The sequence below is a fragment of the Papio anubis genome, chromosome 14, assembly GCF_008728515.1.
Source record: "Papio anubis isolate 15944 chromosome 14, Panubis1.0, whole genome shotgun sequence".
In the NCBI taxonomy this organism is placed as follows: Eukaryota; Metazoa; Chordata; class Mammalia; order Primates; family Cercopithecidae; genus Papio; species Papio anubis.
In genome coordinates, this window is record NC_044989.1 from 54,112,773 (window position 1) to 54,136,502 (window position 23,730).

Below are 23,730 nucleotides of genomic sequence, written 5' to 3' on the forward strand. Positions count from 1 at the left end.
AAGGTGCAGTATTTAGGAAAACAAGTACTCATGTGCAGTACTCACGGTGGGACAGCATGGGGAAGCATGGAAAGGGCTAGGGTATGAAGAGCGTTGCTAGAGTTTGACCTTTATTCTGAGAGAAATGAGTTCTTTTATATTCTCTTTTTTAAGGGGCATGGTATATTCAAACATGTTTTATTTAACAGTGATTTTGAGAACAATAGAGGCTGAGCACTCAGGAGTGTACTCAAGTCAAGTAAGTCAGAAATGATCATTACAATCAACAAAGGCAGTAGCAGAAGAGATGGAATAATAATAATGGATTTGGAGGATATTTACAAAGTAGAACTGACCATATATGGTAACCTATCAACTGTAACTAGTGTTTCTTCAAAAATGGAAGAACTCTCTCATCTACAATTAAAGCAACTGAGCAGGATCACCAAACTAAGGAAATACCTGTCCACCTTTCCCCCACCAGAGAAAATAAAAAATGACATCATAGAAGACAGTCTTTTTATGTTTCAATTTTATTTCTAACCTAGCACGTTCTAACGTCCTAACCTTCCCTGTTACAATTTTGTGGCCCATTATCTTAGCCACTAAGAAGCGAGTTCACAGAAATATATGTGGTATGGAAAGACCACCTTATAAAAAGATGAGGATTATGGCAACTGACTCTTTTTTTTTTTTTTTTTTTGAGATAGAGTCTTGCTCTGTCACCCAGGCTGGAGTGCAGTGGTCGGATCTCGGCTCACTGCAAGCTCCGCCTCCCGGGTTCACGCCATTCTCCTGCCTCAGCCTCCCGAGTAGCTGGGACTACAGGCACCCGCCACCTCGCCCGGCTAGTTTTTTGTAATTTTTAGTAGAGATGGGGTTTCACCGTGTTAGCCAGGATGGTCTCGATCTCCTGACCTCATGATCCGCCCGTCTCGGCCTCCCAAAGTGCTGGGATTACAGGCTTGAGCCACCGCGCCCGGCGCAACTGATTCTTTCTCGATCTGCATCTACTACTTTTTTGTCTCCTCAAGATGAATTCTGTACCAACTATGAATCTCTATCCAAACAACATGAACCACGTTACAAAGAATTTTCCCCAAAATCACATACTCTAGAGCAGATCACACATTTAACCTGGAGAAAGGGCAATGGCTGACATTTCACATAATCTAGTCCTTCTTTATATAAGAAATGGTGGGTCCTAAAATTCCACAATCTCCAGTAGATACAAATAATGTGTTTTTAGACGCTTCATCCAGTGCCTTGGGCTGATCCTGTGAGGGACTGTCACATGGGAACTCCCTCAAAAAGGGTAATGACAGATAGAAGAGGCAATAGGGATGCAGAAGTGAGGTTCTGGTGCTATCTTTACAACAGCCTTTTTTAAGCCTCCTTATTATCACATGATTCTGCTCCCCTTCCCTTTCTGAAGTATCAGGGAGGAAGCCTCTTGAAGTGCTACTCTCTATAGCTTCCTTTGATCATCTTGAGAACCAAGAGGAAACTTGGGTAAAATGAGAGCTCTTGTGGTTGGGTCAGTTCTACCTCTGGATGGTTATTTTAATTTTTAAGGTTCTAAATTCTGTAATTCAGGCCTACCAAGAAAGACAAATCATAAAGAAAATAAAAGGTGTATCTCATTGTCAAACCAAGGACCATGAACTCTGCCTTAACCCCTTAATTTTTCACCCACTTCCCCCAACACTCTCCTCAGAGCCATGGTTTTGTACCTTTTATATATTGGTCACCTTTAATTTTTTCATGTTCAACGGAGCTGTCATCTAGGCAGCTGCAACGAGAAACCTTTCCTTCTAATCTTGTTCAGTTCCCTAAGAAGCTGGATGATATTTAATACTAGCTTTTTCATAATACTTATTTCAGACAGGAACCTAGTAAACATCCTACAGTCTATAAATAAAGTAGTTATGTGGAAAGAGTGGGATGGGCTTTCAAACCAATACTGGTGATCTCATACTTAGAACATGTAAAAAAAAAACCTCTGTTTACTCTAAGGCCATAATTTCTCCTTTTTTTTTCTTTTTCTTTTTCTTTTTTTTTTTTTTGAGAGACAGAGTTTCATTCTTGTTACCCAGGATGGAGTGCAATGGCAGGATCTCGGCTCACCACAACCTCCACCTCCCAGATTCAAGTGATTCTCCTGCCTCAGCCTACCAAGTAGCTGGGATTACAGGCGCTCGCCACCACACCCAGCTAATTTTGTATTTTCAGTAGAGACGGGGTTTCTCCATGTTCGTCAGGCTGGTCTCGAACTCCCGACTCAGGTGATCCGCCTGCCTCGGCCTCCCAAAGTGCTGGGATTACAGGCATAAGCCACGGCGCCTGGTCAATTTCTCCTTTCTTAACGTACCAATGGACATGATGGTAACTTTAAAATAGTTTTAACAGCAAAATGTCCCAGTAAATGTGAGTACAACCCATTAGTATCTAGTTTAAAAAGAATTTCCCCACAAAAACAAAACCCAAAAAACTTGGAGTAACAAGAGGCTATGTGAAGTTAAAACTGTAAGTGGGCAGTTGGAACCCTGTTAAAATTTCAAGTTTAAGTATAAATTTCTCACTAAAAAAAAACAAAAACAAATTTATCAGTCTGGCTCTTAAATCTAGAAATAAAGTAGAATGTAGGCAATGTTAACCAAGGCACGAATCTGCTAAACTTGTGAAGGTCCACAACATGGCTGGTGTCTGGGAGGTTGAAAGTTTCCCACTCAACAAATGAAAGGTCATGTGTCCAGTTTTTTAAGATAACAGGAAATTACTGATTGGGTTCTTAGTAATAATGCCTCACCCAGGTGAAAAGCATCCAGAGGAAATGAATCTAGAGTTAAGAACTACTGTGAAGAATGGGCTCTGATTCTCACTAAATATTTAGCTTTATTAACTCTACGAGCATGGCCCCCATGGTAGACAAACTGCACAATTTATCCCATATATTTTAAAAGGCCCACTATTACCCCACTTCCCACCAAACTGAGTTTATTGAAGATGTGCTTTAAAAACTGTAAGTTAGGGCTTTGCATATCAATGTTTAAAATAAGGAGCAGGTGGCCTATAGTTGAGTTATTGCACCATAGATCACTCATATAAATACTCTTACCAAGTATACTGCTCCATTATTTGTAGCTCTTTTTTTTTTCATTTAAGAGACAGGATCAGGTTCTGTCATCCAGGCTGGAGTACAATGGCATGAACACAGCTCACTGTAGCCTCAATCTCCTGGGCTCAAGCGATCCTCCTGCCTAGGCCTCCCAAGTAGCTGGGACTACAGTCATTCACCATCACGCCTGGCTAATTTTCTTATTTTATTTTGTAGAGATGGGGTCTTGCCATGTTGCCCAACTGGTCTTGAACTACTGGCCTCAAGCAATCCTCCCACCTCGGCCTCTCAAAGTGGCATTACAGGCCTATTTGTCGCTTTTTTTCTTTTTTTAATACTTTATGTTCTAGGGTACATGTGTACAACGTTAAGGTTTGCTACATACGTACACATGTGCCATGTTGGTGTACGGCACCCATTAACTTGTCATTTACATTACGTATATCTCCTAATGCTATCCCCCCCCTCCTCCCACCCCACAACAGGCCCCGTGTGTGATGTTCCCCTTCCTGTGCCCAAGTGTTCTCATTGTTCAGTTCCCACCTATGAGTGAGAACATGCAATGTTTGGTTTTCTGTTCTTGCGATAGTTTGCTGAGAATGATGGTTTCCAGCTGCATCCATGTCCCTACAAAGGACATGAACTCATCCTTTTTTATGACTGCATAGTATTCCATGGTGTATATGTGCTACATTTTCTTAATCCAGTTTGTTTTGTTTTTATTGCTCTTTCCTTGGTCACTGGCTCTGGGATAGGATCTCGTTATAAATTAACTTGGCTATAGGCTAGGTTATGCTATGCTAACAAATAAACCCTAAAAACCAGTGTCTTAATACAACACAGGTTTACTTCTTGCTCATGCAAAATCCTCTGTAGGTCAGGCAATTCTCCTAAAATGACACTTGAGTGTCCCAGGTGTCACCCATCCTGTGTAACCACCATCTCAAACATGAGCTTTCAAATTGCTTTCAACAAGGGAAGGGAGAGCAAAGAGTGCTTACCTGCCATGGTTTATGCTTTGACCACTTGCCTCAATCATGTAACAATCAAAGCTGAAAAATCCAGTCTTTCTTTGTTCCAGGGAAGATAAAAATGAAATGGAACTCAGTTAACTGAGGTCTGTCTCTGCCACAATGACAATGTCTATTGTGAAAATGATATGAGGTAGCTACTATTACCATCTCTTCTTATAATTGAGGAAACCAAAGTTCAGGGATGTAAGTAACTTCTCTGTAGCTAGAAAGTGATAGAGGCTCTCAGCAAACTGACACAGGAACAGAAAACCAAACACCGCATTTTCTCTCTCATAAGTGGTAGTTGAACAATGAGAACACATGGACACAGGGAGGGGAAAATCACACACCGGGGCCTGTTGGGAGGTGGGGAGCTAGGGGAGGGACAGCATTAGGAGAAATACCTTATGTACATGATGGGTTGATGGGTGCAGCAAACCACCAGAGCACGTGTATACCTATGTAACAAACCATGATGTTCTGCACATGTATCCCAGAACTTAAGTATAATTAAAAAAAAAAAAAAAAAGGATTTGCGGTACATGATTATTCCTCCAGGACCATATAAACCAGATTACAATGGCCTGAAATAAATTGATCAAAAAAATTTTTTTTAATTTTAGCCAATAAATTTTAAATATATGTCATAAATCCTTTCTTTCCATGAAATTTTAAAGAGGTTCTAGTGCTATATTAAGAGTTAAAAAAGATAAATCATGTCAAGTTTAAAATGAATAAATTTGGGTAGTCAAAGGAAAAAAAAGAGAGAAAGTGGTGGAGGCATGTCTATTTAATTCTAGAGCTCCAACCTTCAACCATTATATTCTGTCTGCTGTCCATGCAGAACCTGCACCAGATCATTACCATAGGGTTGAAGTCAGCAGAAAAGTTAAAATTTTTCTTTGGCATAAAATAAGGTTGTGCTCCAACTCTCATCTTTTTAACAAGTAACTTAATGATGTGTTATAAACTGAGCAAGATACATGTTCTTGCTAAAGAAAACAGAAAAACAAATATTCTTTTAAAAACTAATGTTTTATTATCCTAAACTAGAAATGGTTTTAGCAGACAACTGGAATGCTAGCTCATTGTTACCGGAAAGGATTACAGACCAACTATTCCTAACCCTAAGCTTTGTTTCTGCCTCTAACAATCACATAAAATAAATTATCGTATGTAGTTACCTTGGTGTACTTACCACAGATTATTTATCTTGAAGGCTATGTGAGAAAAGAACATTGCTCAAAACTAGAGGCATTGCTCAAAGTTTCAAGGGAAATTTTTGCTTAAACTGGATACTTGCTTAACCCACCATATTTAGTTAGGAATCCTTATAATGTTCCTGGAGTACTCACCCTACCACAGATCAACCTTCATTATTCATTTTTCTTTTGCTTCTACTTTTAAGATCAACTGTTACTTAAAAATATGTTCTTAATCCAATTTGCAATACAAAATATCTGCATTCTCATACTTCTTAGGTAGTATAACTTTGAACTCATTGCTACGTACTACTATTAAAAACTAAGCTGAAGCTAGGCAGTGTCTCGTGCCTATAATACCGGCACTTTGGGAGGCTGAGGCGGAAGGATCATTTGAGCCCAGGAGAAGTTCAAGAGCAGCCCAGGAAACATGGCGAAACCCTGCCTCAATAAAAAATACAAAAATTAGCTGGGCGTGGTGGCACATGCCTGTGATCCCAGCTACTCAAGAGGCTGAGGTGGGAAGACTGCTTGAGCCCAGGAGGTAGAGGCTGCAGTGAGCCATGATCGTGCCACTGCACTCTAGCCTAGGCAACAGAGCAAGACCTTGCCCCCACAAATTAATTAATTAATTAATTAATTAAATTAAAAACTGAGTTGAGACATACAATATTTAGAGAGAACTGCTCAAAAGGCACACAGGCCATCCATTCCCAGATATTCTAAAATCTAGCTCTTCGTCAAGTCACAGCAACGGAAGTCGGGGTACCTGAACCACACTGTAATGACTACTTAAGAACTGCTTTTACTGAATTGCACTTTGGTATGAAAACAACAGTCCACGTAAAAGAAGTCCCAAGAAACCACAGCTACCAAGACATTGTCTAGGAAGCTGTAACAGCATCCAAGAAAATCTATTCTGAGGAACAGGTTTATTTGATCTTATGAACCCTGTCACCTAGTGTCAATGACAACAGAGCTCAGAGTCAAACATACAGCCTATCCATAGACAAGTATCAAATTCCCATTGCTACGCTTTCCCTGACTCCATTTTTTTAATCTATCCCCCACCTTTTTTTTTTTCATTTTTCTTTTCCTTCTACTTTTGTTTTACTGTTTTGTGATAATATATATGTATTATATAAACTGCTTTAAATCCTTTTCAGAACAAAGCAAGGAAACACTGAAATAAAAAGATCAAGAGAGTTTCCTGGGGTCCTCTGAATGACCCTTTGTAGGATCCAGATCCATTTAACACTCTGGAGAGAATTATATATATCTAATCATTAAAGGTTCAGGACGAACTAAAGCCATGTGCTTTTATCCATAATAATTTAATTACTTAGACCTGACCAGGAGTTGGCAAATTTTTTGAGTAAGACATCTATTGCTACGTGGTTAGCCTGATGTTTCTAAGAGGTATGTAAGAGGCACTTGATTAAAAGATGGTTACTGAAACTGCAACCACTCAGTAAATTTTACCTGGTATACATTTCCTTTTGGATGCAAGAAACTTTTTGAAGACAAATCTGACTCAATGATTAAAATATGAGAAGCAAGAAATGTGTTGTTACTTTTGTTTATAAACTACCATGGCAAGTTGCTACTTACTTAGGGAGAAAAAAGGGGAGGAAAGAATAATTTTGACCAAGTACATGGCATCTATAGGACTTGAAAAGGGCTTAAATAAAAAATGGAAGAAAAATCTTTCCCAAGGGATAGAAATTGAATACTGAGTGGAGCTAGGAAGCTAGGAATTATCTAAGAGTTTACTAACAGTGGCAGAGATGCAAGAGGTATCTTTTCAAAAAAAAAATTTTTAACATATTGATAAGGCAGCAGTTGTTAATATCATGATAAGTTATTGGAGGAAGAGGGGTAAAAGCAAGGTTAGTCTTGTAAAGAGGTTAATCAAACAGTTGTCCTGCTAGGCTCGTGCCCATTAGTGTTAAAACCCTGATCATGCTTCTGCTTACTAGAGATCCTGTAGCTCAAAATCCCAGTAAAGGAGGGAGTCCTGATGACCAACATGCAGAAATTTATTATCCTGAAAATTGATGAGAAAAGGGTGCCCCCAAGAGAGCCCTGAATTATAGAAAGGAAGAGTCACAATGCCATCTGAAAGCCAGGCAACTAAGTTTTTCTCTGTCTTACTAAAATTCCAGCATTGTAATGGTGCCTACTATCTGCAGAAGAGGAAGCACCAAAGAATACCCTGAGAGACCAATATAAGTAGGAGGAAGAATACAAGCTTTCTCCAAGTAGGTTGTAACAAGGAGAGGGATAAAAAGCCTTTCCATGATAGGACAACACAAGAATCACTGTGGATCCAGATTTCTCAACCTCGGCGCTACTGACATTTGTAGCCAGATAATTCTTTATTGTAGGAGGCTGCCTTGTGCACTGTAGGATGCTTAGCAGGATCCCTGGCCTCTACCCCTTAGATGGCAACAGCATCCCTAACCATTGTGACAACCAAAAAAATGTCTGCAGACATTACCAAATATCTATAGGGGGGCAAAAATCACCCCTATGCTACGGATAAAATAACAAACAGCTTCCAGTGTTAACTCACTCTCTTGGTAAATAACACTCCCAAACCACCTCACCTCCTGAACCAGGAAAAAGAGACAGAACAGAAGAATTTGTAGTAAAAATAATAAGTTCAATTTTGGATATGTCAAGATGTGAGACAGCAAATGGAAATGTCCAAAAGATAGCTGGATATATGAGACTGGAAACAAGAAAAGAGGGCTTGGCTAAAGAAACAAACCAGAAAACCATTAGCTACATTAGCTCAGAAAAAGCCTCTGAGAAAGGCTTTTTTGAATCTTCAGCTGAAATAAAAATCTCTCAATAGATGATGATTATTACCCTACACAAGCTCTACCTAGTACTTAATTAAACAAGAAGCCCTTGATGGATTTAGTCTACTGCAGGGTAATGTAGTACTCATGCACAATTTTTACCTTCATCTGGACAAACATGCCATATGTTAAGGTCTTCAGGGTAAACTCCCACATATCCTTACTAATTGATACGTAGCAATACTTTTCCCATTTGGCATATGCTTCCTCTTTTGACTCTTTGTTCTCAAATCCATTGTTCCATAGTCTATCTGTTCTGAATAGATATTTGTTCTCTACTGCTGTAGATACATAATTAGTAAAAGCAGACGCAATTCTCAACATTGAGAGTTACATGGAGTGAATTTTCCAGCATTATCATTAAAGAAATTCTATACTAGAAGGCTCAAAGACTCCAAATGAATTATTTTTCTTTAACAGAAACCTCTCTAACAGTTTGAATACACCTCAGTTCAAAGGCATATCTTCCTGAATGTCTGTTTTTGATTGAGAAAATTTACTTAAATGTAATTTTCCAAAAAATTAGAAGACACATTCCTCCATATGAATAAGTTCACTTGTTAAAAACCTATTCAAAACGTTTTATGAAGAGTTACATTTCATGTAAAAATAGCAGTGAAGAAACAATTTTCCTAACTTAAGACATATAACATGGTTAACAAAATACAGTCAAAGCAAAATAAATCTGAAAAAGTAAATAGGGATACTTTGCATATGTTATGTTTAAACTTGTTCCTTGTGCAAAATCTTCCCCCACTGTGTGTTCTTTCATTTTTTCAACTAGTTTAAATTTTTTTTTAAGTGAGGTAAGTTGAAATTTTGTTCTAGAATAGTCTTTTAAAATATCAACCAATTCACAGAATGTTCACTCAGCTTATCTCTATAGTTATACCATACCAACAGACTGGTATACATTCAGTAAGGACAGGTGTAAAGAATGGTTACATTTCCTTTTAGATACGATAAAATATTACACAGAGAACATAACTCCACAGACATTCCAAAGAGAAAAATTAAGTTTAGCATTTTTCTGACCAGAAACTAAATACAGAATAAGCAGATTTTTTGGACCTACTTTTGTGTATATAATCCTTATTAAAAATAAAAGGATATTATAAAATTAAAATATCAGTAAGCATCTGCTTGTCTTTGTATGTTTCTTAGGTTAAGCTTATAAAATCAGGTATGATTTTTACTGAAGGGAATTAGTAGCCATCTCCCTAACAATGCCATCTTTTCCTCACATGAGAAAAAATGCAAAATTATGTCCAATTTGTGTTTGCCAATGAATCTTTTCACTTATAATTACAACACAGCTAGAGAAGCAAGAGAAGGAAAAGAAGTGAAGTGTGTTTAAAAGTTATTCTTTCTTACCAATATGTTGCTGTAGAATCCAAGCGTTTGAGGCACGAGCAGAGAGCATCCTTTCAACAGCTGGCGGAAGTGTCTTCCAATTAGTAAACTCCAAAGTGAAGGTAAGGGTGTCAATGCTGACTGAGTCGATCCTATGTTAGCAAGATGTTAATATATTAGAAACAAAACATGCCAAGGGTTCGTACTAGAAACAAACACCATATACCTATTCTTACAAAATCTCAATGAGGAGGGCAGACAGAAAATCAGGGCATGTTAAGTATTTATGTAACTACAGGCAAAATCAGTGGATATGAAGAATCAACTACAGGTTCCTATTAACTGAACTGACTTTCTATGTAGCTGTCTACGAGATGACAAAAGGAACCTCAGAGAGAGTAGGAACTTTCCTTCTCATGGGTGACAGAACCAATGACATCAGTGGATCTGCCATTATTTCCTCCCATTTGGACTATCTTGCCAAATGTAAACTGACCATCCTTAGAGACATATAATTTAATAATCCTAAAAGGATAAAGCCCAAACACCCCAAGTTATCCCTGAGTGTACAAGTGTACAAGTATGGCTTCTTTCTGCCCAACTCCCAGGCATGCACAGCTGTTCTCCTCTAAGAACCTTCCCCCCATTATAAATACAGCCCTAAGGGATGTAACAGAATAAGACTTGTCTTTAAGGACTGAAAGAAGGGGTTCCAAATAGGCTTTCCTCTGTTCTCTCAAAATAATGTCAGATTCCCTACCAACCCACTCAAAAGAGGCTAACCCAAAATTTATAAGTACTTGAAGCCTAATGGAAAGAGCACTGGCTTAAGAAAAGTCTTGCTGTTTAATACTGCTTCTGCTACTTATAAACAGGTTGCCTGAATTCTTTAAGCTCTAGCTCCTGCTCTTTAAAATGAGAATAATACATAATCTGCCCATTACAGGGAACTATATGTGAAAATAATATGAGATAACAAAGTAAACATACTTTTAAAACTATAAAGTATTATATGAAAAACTGGTATTACCAGAAATGATTTGAAAACTTCAGTATTATATTTTTAGAAGCTTTAAAATTCAGTCAAACCCTTAAAAGAACTCTAAATCCTAACAAGATTACTTATCCTGTATTCAATTAGACACTCCCCTACCATCACAATGGCTGGAGAAAAAAAAGTCACTAGGGCTTCTGGTAATTACTACCAAAACAGAAATTCTTCTCACGGTCACCTCTTTGGAAATAGTACTGAGCAACAACTAAAGAAGGAAAGGAAATACAAGGAAAGAAAAGCTGAATAATAATCTAAGCTTATCATCTCAAAGACACTTCTGGTAATTTGGAGTCAAAATATCTTTGAAATGATGGACTAAAGATTATGAAAATTATTTCCCAAATTCTTAATTCTCCCATATGCAAACATCTAAGGAAGAACTTAAAGTGTAGCACAGATGTCTTGGGAAAACATTTTATTTCTCAGGAGACATCAGTGAAATCACAACTTATCAGGAAATACTGAGGATAAATGAAATGATAAAATATATTCAAAGACTAACAATTTCCTTGACTTCTTAAGGGTCCCAAACCAAAGGTTACTTTGTTCTGGTTCTTTATTTCTTTTTTTAATGATTTCATTTTTCTGCCTTAATGCGCTTTAGGTCTTACTGTGACCAAACACAAAGTCATTTTTATGCAGTTATCTGAACATATACAAGACAAGTAAATCTGTTTGCACAGCTTTAGTTAATATGATGGTGAGTTTATTTTACCAACACTGATAATGCCACAAAAATGTATTGTTACTTTACTACAGTGACCATTACATTGTATAGAGCAGTTGTACAATCACAAACGAGTGACATTTAATCAACTAAATACACAAATGACATTTATGTTATATTCTCCCATTACATGGGGGTGGGGTGCGCAGGTAAAGGAAGACTTGGTCTTGCATTTAAATATTGTGACAGGCAATTATTCAGCCAGATGCTTAAGACAAGCAATACCCAGAAAATACGTTTATAATTTACGTGACAAAGATAAGCAACAGATCTGCATGTGATTTAAATAACAATCAAAATCCCCTTTAACAATATATTGGAATTTTTATAGAATGTTTCTTGTAATAGTTCTTTGAATGTAAATTTGATCAAAGAAAGCAAAACATTTATCATATGCAGTGTAAACATTGGTTTACCCATTCAACAAAATATCAGTGAACAAAAATTTGAACATGTTAAGCATTTTCATTGCTAAAGTGAAATTTTCCACTGTATTTTTTCTAATTAATATAAAGTAACCAAAGTTACTTACTCTTCAGGAGTAAAAAACATGTAATTGGCATTCTCCATTCAGAATACTGAAAGTTTTACAACTTACTTCAAAATAGTTTCTAGTTTACTAGTTCTTAACTCTTCTATTTCACATATCCGATAAATACAGCACATACCCAACGGCTTATTGTCACAAAAATTCTCAACTGTTCACAAGTGGGGGAAAATGGGGGAGCTGTATCAGAACTGGGGAAAGGGAGGATACATTTACAAAGCCTTCTAAGAGAATAAAGCTAAATAAATCCTTCTCCCTACAAGTAGTTCATTTAGTTGGCTGGGGAGGAAAGGATAACAGGCAATGTTTGATTTTTTTCCCCTGCTTAGGTTTTTCCTAATTTAGGAGCAGAAAGAAGCATGAAAAATTGGTACAGATCCCTCAGGTTAGGCAAGGGATTAAGGATTACTAAAATTGAGTAACAGAACTCATCCTCCACATCCGAAGAGTCAACCAATGGTAGATTGAGAATACTAACAACAATAATAAAAAATAACAATACAACAATAAAAAATAACAAAAATTTAAAAATACAGCACAACAACTATTTACATAGCATTTATATGGCATTAGCTATTATAAGTAATCTAGAGATGACAAAGTAGATGGGAGGAAGTGCATAGACTAGACACAAATACTATGCCATTTTACATAAGGGACTTGAGCATCCATGTGTCAGAGGTGTATGAACCAGAGCAACTCCATCTTGAATAGGGGCTAGGTAAAATAAGGCTGAGACCTACTGGGCTACATGGCCAGGAAATTAAGGCATTCTTAGTCACAGGATGAAACAGGAGGCCCGCACAAGGTACAGGTCACAAAGACCTTGCTGATGAAACAGCACTTGTCAAGAAGCTGGCCAAACCCCATCAAAACAAAGATGGTGATGAAAGTGATCTCTGGTCATCCTCATTGTTCATTATATGCTAATTATAATGCATTAGCATGCTAGGAGACACTCCCACCGGCCCCATGACAGTTTACCAATGCCACGGAAACTTCAGGAAGTTACCCTAGATAGTCTAAAAATGGGGAGAACCCACAGTCCTGGGACTTGCCCACCCCTTTCTTGGAAGACTCATTCATGAATCATTCACCCCTTGTTTAGCATGTAACCAAGAAGTAACAGTAAGTATAAGCAGCTCAGCAGCCCATGCTGCTGCTCTGCCTATGGAATAGCCATTCTTTTGTTCCCTTACTTTGTTAATAAACGTGCTTTCATTTTACTCTATGGACTTGCCCCAAATTCTTTCTCGTACGAGATCCGAGAACCCTCTCTTGGTGTCTAGATCGGGACCCCTTTCCAGTAACACATGGATTTTGGTATCTCATGGGGGTGAGACTCAAGGCATAATTCACCTTAAATTTCTGCCAGCTGTGAGCCTGTGAAATCAAACAAGTTATATACTTCCAAAATTCGATGGTGGGACAGGCGTAAGACAAACATTCCCATTCCAAAAGGGAGACATATCCAAGAAGCAAAGAATAATAGGACCCAAATAAGTCCAAAATTCAAGAGGATTACCTTGAAACTCCAAGATAATCTTCCATGACTCCATGTCAAGCTTCCTGGATAAACTGGGATGGGAGTTGAGCCTCCACTACCTCAGGAAGCTCCACCCCTATGACTTTGCTGGGCTCAGTCCCACCCCTATGGCTTTGCCCAGACTTTAGCTCTCCCAAGATGGCACTGCATGCTGGTAGCTCTACAGTCCTGAGGTCTCAATGGCAGCCCTGCTCCCATGGGTCCTCTAGGCATTGCCGTGGTAGAAACTGTGGCAGCTCTAACCCTACATTTCCACTGGGCATTGCTCTAGAAAGGCTCTCTGCAGTGGCTCCTCCCCTGGGACAGGTCTCTGCCTGAGCCCCTAGACTGTTTTCAACAACCTCTGGAATCTAGGTGGAAGAATCCATGCCCCCACAGCTCTTGCATTCTACATGCCTGCAGAATTAGTACCACCCCACAAACCCTCCTGAAAACCATTCTGACCTCCTAGAGCCCTGGGCCTATGATGGGAGGCGCAGCCTCAAAGATCTCTGGAATGCCTTCAAGGTTTTTTTCTAATTGTCTTGATGGTACTTTCTATTTGTACAAATCTGCTCAGCAAAGGGTTGCTAGTCACAACCTTGGGTTCCTCTCCTGAACATTCTCTTTCATTCTTTTCCACACAGCCAGGCTGAGAATTTTCTAAATTTTTCTACTCTTCTTCCTTTTTAATTATAGGCTCTGTCCCAAGTCATTCCTTTGCCCTCACATCTCACTATAAGTGGCCAAAAGTAGCCATGCAGCAGCCTGAATGCTTTGCTACTTAGTTATTTCTCCTACCAGATATCCTAGTTCGTCACTCTTAAATTCAGCCTTCCATAAAGTCCTTAGGCATAGAGAGAGTTCATCCCAGTTCTTCACTAATTCATAACAAGGATGGCGTTTACTCCAGTCTCCAACAGGGTATTGCTCATTTTCATCTGAGACCTTGTCAAAATGGCCTTTGCTATCCATATTTCTATGAACATTTTGGTCACAACTACTTAAATAATCTCTAAGAAAGGTCAGACTCTCCTAGTCTTCTCATCTTTGAGCACTCACCAGAGTCACCCTTAACACTCCATTTATGGAAATACAGGCTTTTTCTAGACTGTTCTTCCAAACTTTATCAGCCTCTACCCATTACCTAGTTCGAAAGCCACTTCCACATTCTTAGGTAATCATTATTAGCAACAGCCCCACTTCTCAGTACCACATTTCTGTCTTAGTCCATTCTCTGTTGCTATTACTCAATACCTGAGACTGGGTAATTTATAAAGAAAATACATTTATTTCTTACAGTTCTAGAGACCGGGAAGTCCAAGGTCAAGGGGCACACCTGATGAGGGCCTTCTTGCTGTGTCATAACATGGCAGAGGTCATCACTCGGTGAGAGAGCAAAAGCATGCCAGCTCAGGTCTCTCTTCTTATAAAGCCACCCACCAGTCCCATCACTGGGGCACTATCTTGATGATCTTATCTAATCCTAATTACCTCCCAAAGATCTCACCTCCAAATATCATCAACAAATGAATTTGAGGATTGTTTCCAACACCTGAAATTTGAGAACACATTCAAACCACAACAGTAGGTATCAGACAGCTTATATGTTTTGGTTAAAAGAAAGAAATAAATTAGAAACCAGAAAGGAGCATGAAGGCTGAAAGTACTGGGCAAGTCATATTGAGTCAGAGTTAAGAGCTTGGGTAGAAGAACACAAGGAGTGTGGCTAAGAAGAAAATGAGTGCCTTAGGGACAGACACCACATGGGGTGAGAATTGAAACACAAAAGTGAAGACTTCTAGATATTTTACTGAAATTCTATAAAATAACATGTCCTCTATTTTCCATTTTATTTTCTCATTCGACTTGAACTATCAGCCCAAGAGAGTCCTCTCGCTACTACAATTACCTGTCTTAGGACTCCAACAATTTTTGCAAAGGCTGGAGGCTAATAGTCTTCTTCTTGCCCCCCAAAAAATACTGACTCGGCATTTGTATAATCTGTCACTGAGGACTGCCCTTCTGAGAAACTACCTGAAGTAAACAAGTCATATTCTCAGATACTTCAGAAATCAGTATTTATTAAGGGTGACATATTTCAAATAGACAGGATGTTGTAGGGCAGGAGCATTCAGTCTGGTTGGCTGAGGGATAGACAACAGAAATCTTCAAAGCAGCTCCAAGCATTCTTTCTTCTGTCACAGGCATTTTAAGAGGAGCATGAGGAATGGCCAGAAGTCGAAGAAATATCTTTCTTAGAAGAGTTCACTGGCATCTATCCCCTCATACCTCCTTCCAGTCACCTCTTATCTTTTCCCAGGACTCTGAGCTTAAACTCAATCTCACTATTAGCAGCCACCAACTCCTTCACCCTAATTCAGCCATCGCAGTCAAAACACAGACACACCCTTCTCCAAACACTGCGATCTCAAGAAACTGAAGGAAATTAAAGGTAGTATATTCACTCAAAAAGGGTAAGCCCCACTATGGTAGAATTTCTTACCAAGAATTACACAGTAGAATCTGTGGGTCAAATCCAGCAACCAGAAGATGTGGTAACCATTCCTTATATTTTGCTTGTGCTTTAATTGCATGATTTACAAATTCATATATATGGTTCCATGGTCCCAAAGAGCAACCTTTCCTCAAAAAGTAGCGAAATATCGAAAACTTCTCGTACTTCAGGCAGTATGCCAAATGAAGTTCATTTATCCGGGCTCCATATTTCAAAAGAATGTTCACAATTCCAAAGAACTCACAGCTCCACCATAAAAAATAAAAACAAAAAAAGAACAAGTTAGACTTTGACATACTTCTTACAAATTGCTTTTTTGTTGTTGCTGTTGTTTGTTTGTTTTTTTGAGACGGAGTCCTGCTCTGTCGCCCAGGCTGGAGTGCAGTGGCCCAATCTCGGCTCACTGCAAGTTCCGCCTCCCGGGTTCACGCCATTCTCCTGCCTCAGCCTCCTAAGTAGTTGGGACTACAGGCGCCCGCCACCACGCTCAGTTAATTTTTTGTATTTTTTAATAGAGACAGGTTTCACCGTGTTAGCAAGGATGGTCTTGATCTCCTGACCTCTTGATCTGCCTACCTCAGCCTCCCAAAATGCTAGGATTACAGGCACGAGCCACCGCGCCCAGCCACAAATTGTTAATAGTATTTACAGCTGCAGAATAAGTATGGCAGATGAGATAGTGGATGGTTTTTACACATCTAGTGGATTGAGATTAGAGAATGTGGTGGGGCTTTTGCTTTTTACACCGTCCTTCATGGTTTTTAATTTTCAACTGTGAACAGGTATTATAATTTAAAACATTCATCTTAAATAAATATGTCATTTAAAAAATTATCATTGACAAATAGAAAACTCAAATTGTGACATTTTGTACAATTAAGTATCTTTACTACAAAATGCTTTGCTTAACAAAATCAATAAACAATGTGATCAGTCCTTAAAACTAAATGATTCATTCTAGGAATCTCTAAGATATCATTTTGTTCAGCAATAACCTTAGCCAATTTCCCTCCCACTGTTAAATTTATTTATTTTTCTAAAGACAGGGTCTTGCTCTGTGGCCCAGGCTGGTATGCAGTGGCACAATCAAGGCTCACTGTAACTGAACTCTTGGGCTCCAGTGATCCGCCCACTTCAGCCTCCTGACTAGGTGGGACTACAGGTACATGCCACTATGCCTGGCTAATTTTAAAAATTTTTTTGTAGAGACAGACTCTCACTATGTTGCCCAGGCTGGTCTCGAACGCCTGGCCTCAAGCAATCCTCCTGCTTTGGTCTCCCAAAAGGTATGATACCGTGACTGGCCTTACATTTATAATGGTATTTTAAAAAATTTAAAAACCGGCCGGGCGCGGTGGCTCAAGCCTGTAATCCCAGCACTTTGGGAGGCCGAGACGGGCGGATCACGAGGTCAGGAGATCGAGACCATCCTGGCGAACACGGTGAAACCCCGTCTCTACTAAAAATACAAAAAACTAGCCGGGCGAGGTGGCGGGTGCCTGTAGTCCCAGCTACTCGGGAGGCTGAGGCAGGAGAATGGCGTGAACCCGGGAGGCGGAGCTTGCAGTGAGCTGAGATCCAGCCACTGTACTCCAGCCTGGGCAGCAGAGCAAGACTCCGTCTCAAAAAAAAAAAAAAAAAAAAAAAAAAAAAAATTTAAAAACCTTTTAATGAACAAAAATTTAATTTATGGTACTACATCTTAAAATTAATTAAGTTCTATTATTATCTCCATCGCAGATGCAAAAACTGAAGCTGAGTCACAAAGCCAGTAATTGGCAGAACTGGGATAAAAATATCAAACTAAAATCTAACAGTGAATATGACATTGCAAATTGCTGCAATATCTCTTCTCTACTATGAAAACTGAACATTTCATGATACAGTCAAATTGAAGAATATTTTAAAGCCAGACCTATGTTTTCCAAAGTAGGTTACACGGAACTTTAGTTCCTGAAAATGATCCATATGAAAAATACTCTCCAGTGAAAAAAATTGAGAAATCTTACACAGTATACAGTGAGTCTGAGAAAGAAAGATAGGATGAGTGTGTTTTTAAATAGTATGTTAGTTACATTTCCAATTATATGCTCTATGTTTTTATTCAACCTCCAGATACCTTTCAGAAGTAGTACCTTTAAAATTAAAGCAATGGGTCCAATCATTAATCTGAAAAAAGCAAACAAAAGTATAAAATGCCCTAAACTCTGTAAACACAAGAACAATTGTATATATACTTAAATATAAGTTCTATCCTATGTTTCTGGACTTTTCAAATCTTTGTAGATCCATTCCTCTTTTAGGAATTCACACAGCACACTTCAATAAGAAAAATTCTCAAAAGCCCTCCACAAAAGAAACATATTCAATATTATTTAATCCTGTACTTCCCAAACTTATTTAACAATACAACCCCTTTGATCCCATATGATATCTATTAACAATCTACAGAATTAGTATTCTACCAAAACACACTTTAGAAAATTGCTCTAAACCTCTTCCAATTATTCACATCGCCTTGTATTAGAAGGGGCAAGAGCAAATCCCAAAAGCCTTATAAAATGGCAGAGTGCTACAATATAGACCCTTTTCCCAGAAAACTACCATTTATTTGAAGAATAAAATAAACACAAAATAAACTGGAGAAGCAAAGAGTTTTGTCAGCATGCCCTGAGCTTCTGGGAAAGTTATTAAAGAAGGTCTCAAATACACGTGCACACTACAAAAACACAAGCAATTTCAACTTCAGGGTTCTATATGACCTTGATTATTACATGTCACTAAGTACACAGTAAATCCTTGAGCACGGATAACCTCTCGTTAAAATATAAATTAGTATGTATTTCTCTTAACACTTCAACAAATTCTCTCCATAGCCCTAATATCAAATTGAGAAAACTCTTCAAGTACCCGAGATTTAAACAAAAGTCTCTCTTGTTTAACATAAATCTCAAGAGTTAATTGTGACATAGAGAGACCGTATATTATATAAAAAGTGAACATCAGATACTGAGAGGAGAGATTTAAAAATTAAGATCCAATTAGTCTAGACCTTATTTTGGGGGTTTGTACATTTTCTACCACTCTGCTCCTTGAAGTTCAAAACTGTGCAAAAAAACAGTGCTCACATATAAAAGAACAGTAAGAGAAAATTCAACAAGAAAAAAAAATTTCTTTTAAACAAATAAAAATGGGCAAATATCTTCAGCATTTTATGCTCAATTAGCAAACAAAATATCCAACCAATTTATCAGATGAATTATAACAGGCCAAATAGTGAGTTTTACTGAATGGCTTTTGACCATTAGCTGAAAACAACATGAAGACATTCAGTTTTGTCAGATGTGCCCACACGACATGGGGGCTAGAATGAACACAGTGAATTCTGTGAAACTAATATAATAACAATGATTAGTATCAATTAGAAAAACAGATAAAATCAGGTGAGCTAAGCCACAATTTACTTCTATGGCCATATATAAAAGGCATTCATATTTGCTCAGTCCTAAAACTTCTCAACTTCCCTCTCCCCTCCCCATTCCATTTGGAGGAAGCTTTTTCTTATATTTCCTCATTCGAGATGGATTACTCAATTACTCTTGAAAGACTGGCTTCATATCAATATACCTGCTAACTTTTTAGCTCCAAAGGACAAAAACTGCTTTTGTTGCAGGATCTGTACAGTAGTGGAGGAGACACCTTTCCATCATCCCTGGGAGTGGTGAAAGGAGGTAAGGGTCACCCTCACAAAGAATACTTACCAAAAATGTTTCAGAACACTGATACTGAACTTAAAAGTTGAATTAGCTGAAAAAATAATAAGGAAGAGAAAACTTAAAACCTGGGGCACTTTAGGAGGCCAAGGCAGGAGGATCACTTGACCTCATAAGTTTGAGGCTGCAGTGAGCAATGACTGCACCACTGTACTCCAGCCTGGGCAACAGAGTGAAACTCTATCTCAAAACCATAACAATAATAATGAAAACCCAAAGCTGTTACCTATCAATTTCATCACCTTTTGGTATTAGTTGTACTATTTATAAAAGTAGATAAAAGTTTATTAGAATACAACAGGTCAATAGTGCAAGAAAGACCACAAATACTAAATTAATAGATTTCAGAGAAATACTAGGAAACATACAAATGAGAAAAGGAAAGTCTTTTAGCCATTAACACCTGAAGTCAGATAGGTGTTAATTACAACAATCATACCAAATTAACACTATCATAACACATTGTGGCTATAAAAATAAAAATTTTAAATTTACACCATTAAACTTATCTGTTACCAAATCCCTAAAAATTAGAATATCAAATAATTAATTTTGGAAAATTAAGTCTTCTAAGTTACGAGGTACCAGTATTGTGACCAAATTTGAACTCTTATTAATAACTGGTAAAAGTGGTACAGGAAATTCATGTATGTCGCATTAAGAAAAGAAAGAAGGTCTGGGCGTGGTGGCTCACACCTGTAATTCCACACTTTAAAAAGCCAAGGCAGACAGATCACTTGAGGCCAGGAGTTTGAGACCAGCCTGACCAACATGGCGAAACCCCATCTTTATTAAAAATACAAAAATTAGCCAGGTGTGGTGGCATACACCTGTAATTCCAGCTACTCAGGAGGCTGAGGCATGAGAAACGCCTGAACCCAGAAGGCAGAGGTTGCAGTGAGCCAAGATCACGCCACTGCACTCCAGCCTGGGCCACAGAGCAAGAGACTCTGTCTCAAAAAAAAAAAAAGGAAAAAACAACATATGACAGCTATTTTAAAATTAAGATTATATTCAATTGTCCTTGCTTTATAATTGGTGACTCTAATTAATTTAATTAATTTTAGTCATGTGATTGTGGGCAATCCAAATTTTCAAATGCTTACTTATTGAAAGAAATAACCAAAAACATATTTTTCAGCTTCAATTTTTTTCCCTCAGACACTGCTTATGTGACCCTCTTGACATACTAAAGCAAAACCTACTGGGAAAATGATCATTTTCTTGCCTAATTGGCAAAGCTTCAAACAGAAACTCAAAATAAATGAGTTTCCCATTACACATACAGGAACTGTATAAGCAACCAGCCAGACATTAGATAATAAAAATGTAGTATTTAGTTTTAGAAATAATGAAAAGTTTTCCTTCACTTTTTAGGTAACTGGTCTAAAAAAACAAAGATTCTGCATTTTATCAAGATGATTCTCTGTGCTTCATGTTGTCCTTATTCTATTTGATTACTTATGAAAACTCTCTAATAAAGAACTAAGGTTTTTCTACAACTATATAACTTTCTGCATTTGCCTTCTGAAGCCATTTAATTATCACTCTAGTTGAGATAAGTGACTATTATTTCACATTGACCTGTGATCCTACTTTGGTAAATTCTGAACCTTGATATTTTTGACAAAATTCCCACAACCAAATTCTAAGTCTCTTTGTCCTTAAAGTTTGCTATGTTCTATTTTATAGAATAAGGTGTGGCCCAATTCTAGAATGAAAAATAAAAGACAGACTAAGAGAATACACACTCCTAAAACAGATATTTTGATGTTTTGACTTTATTTTTTAAAGGCTAAAAATACAGCATTTTCCAATGACTACTCACTGAAAATCGACCAAATAATATATTGGTTCAATTACAAGTCTCACATGAAAGAAAATACTTCATATGCCCTTTCAATAGCCATACACAAAAAAATTGTAATTATGCCTACATGGCCACTTCAAGGAGCAAAATTACTAAGAGATGCAAAAACAAAAACAAAGTTTGTTAACTCATGTCTGTGACCAAGGACTACTGTACACCATACTGCTTCCCCTTTACTTTTGTTTTTCTTTTTCTTCTTTGATCCGGGGAGAGACTAGGTCTCCTTTACATTTGGTTTATAGCAGTTTGATTTTTCTGATCATGCCTTTCTGTGAGTTTATCCTGTTTGGGTTTAATAGGCTTCTTAAATCTGTAAATTTATATATTTATCCAATAATAGGAAGTTTTTAGCAATTATTAATTTACATATTTTTTCTGTGCCCAATCTCCTCTGCTTCTGGATTTTAATGACATGAATGTTAGACCTGTTGATATTGAACCTTCGTTCCCGGAGGCTCTTGTTTTTCTCTTCAATCTTTTTTCTTTTCCGTACTTCTGTGTGGATAATTTCTTTAATTTTTTTTTAACTTTTAAATTTGTTAAACATTTGTAAATATTTTAAATTGCAAAAGCTAGTTGGCCAGAGAGGGACAGTTTGAAAATATGAGTGGATGTTCCAAACAGGCAATACCCTAGAATGAGAGAACAAGACAGACACCTGTGCAAGGTGATCTGTATGTATATGGACATTGAGACCAAAGACCCTCTCACCCAAAAAACTAGGGTTTTTTAAAGATAATAATTATAAATTACAAAGCATTTCACAACTGTTAGTTCATTTGATCCTCAAAATAATTTTCTAAAGCAAGCTTAAGTGTTATTACTACCCATATTTTAAAGATAATGGAATGAGATTTAGCAGAATGAAGTGAAATACCTGAAGTCACACAGCCACTATACATCTGTGACTCATCCAAGCCCAAGAATCATGCTCCATCCTTCTCTCTCTACAAGGCACTGAAGAAGACTAAGATATAATAAATATGCTAATCTGATATAATTATTGATTCATTAACTCACAAATATATTTTGAATGTCTAATAGGAGTCAGATCCAGGGCAAATCCCTGCTCTCAAGGAGCTTACAGTCTAATGAAAAAGCAGATATGTAAACAGACAGACAAAATATTATGTCTTTAAAAAGGAGTCAAAAGGCAGCTTCTTTTGTGTTTTTGTTTTGTTTTGTTTTTTGAGACGGAGTCTTGCTCTGTTGCCCAGGCTGGAGTGCGGTGGCGCAATCTCGGCTCACTGCAAGCTCCACCTCCCGGGTTCATGCCATTCTCCTGGCTCAGCCTCCTGAGTAGCTGGGACTACAGGAGCGTGCCTCCATGCCCGACTAACTTTTTGCATTTTTAGTAGAGACAGGGTTTCAGCATGTTAGCCAGAATGGTCTCGATCTCTTGATCTCGTGGTTCGCCCGCCTCGCCCTCCCAAAGTGCTGGGATTACATGCATGAGTCACCGCACCCGGCCAAAAGGCAGTTTCTTAATAGGATGTCTTCCCCCAGCATTCTCAGCCCTGATTCTTATGCCCAATACTAGTTATTAAGAAAAATATACTTCTAGTGTGAAGAAAAGCAATTCATCCATTCTCACAATCTGGTAAACATATCCAACCTCTTTTGCTCAGGTGCTGAGCTAACCAAACAACCTTCCATATTGTCTTTGGGAACACTGGGTTGTCCGTTCCGGAAAGAGGAAATAAATACTATAAGTAACCTATTGCTGTTTACCCTGCCCAGGTCTTCTTTTGCTGTGAATAAATAATTGTTCTGGTCTAAAAAGTAGCTGTGGGAGAGTTACTATGAGTCAATTTCTATACCACCGCCATGCAGCGGAACTTTCTGTGATGATGTACTATTCGGTAGGGTAGCTAGCCACACATGATTCTGGAGCACTTGAAGGGTGGCTAGGGAAACTGAAGAAGTAATTTATAATGCTACTTAATTTTAATTAATTTAAATAGCCACATGTGGCTGGTGGCTACCAATCTGGGCAGCACAGCTCTACACTCTTGCTACTCACAGTGTGGTCTGTGGATCAGCAGCATTGGCACCACCTTGTTAGCTTATTAGAAATGCAGAATATGGCCTGGGCACGGTGGTTCACGCCTGTAATCCCAGCACTTCTGGGAGGCCGAAGCCGGCAGATCACTTGAGGTCAAGAGTTCAAGACCATCCTGGCTA

The 23,730-nt window shown here is 38.1% G+C and overlaps 1 protein-coding gene across 10 annotated transcripts in view; it reads right to left on the reverse strand.

The window, feature by feature from the left end:
- LOC101015186 (ankyrin repeat and SOCS box protein 3) overlaps window positions 1–23,730 on the reverse strand; it is a 196,253-nt gene that overhangs the window by 15,844 nt on the left and 156,679 nt on the right. For 8 of the 10 annotated variants that reach the window (XM_031655147.1, XM_017947524.3, XM_017947525.3 and 5 more), the window contains 2 exons: window positions 15,892–16,155; window positions 9,554–9,684 (listed from right to left, as the gene is read on the reverse strand). In XM_031655147.1, the coding sequence (XP_031511007.1) occupies window positions 9,554–9,684; window positions 15,892–16,155 (395 nt within the window). The remainder of the gene's footprint in view (window positions 1–9,553; window positions 9,685–15,891; window positions 16,156–23,730) is intronic. The other 2 variants (XM_031655145.1, XM_003908650.4) reach the window with 1 other exon arrangement.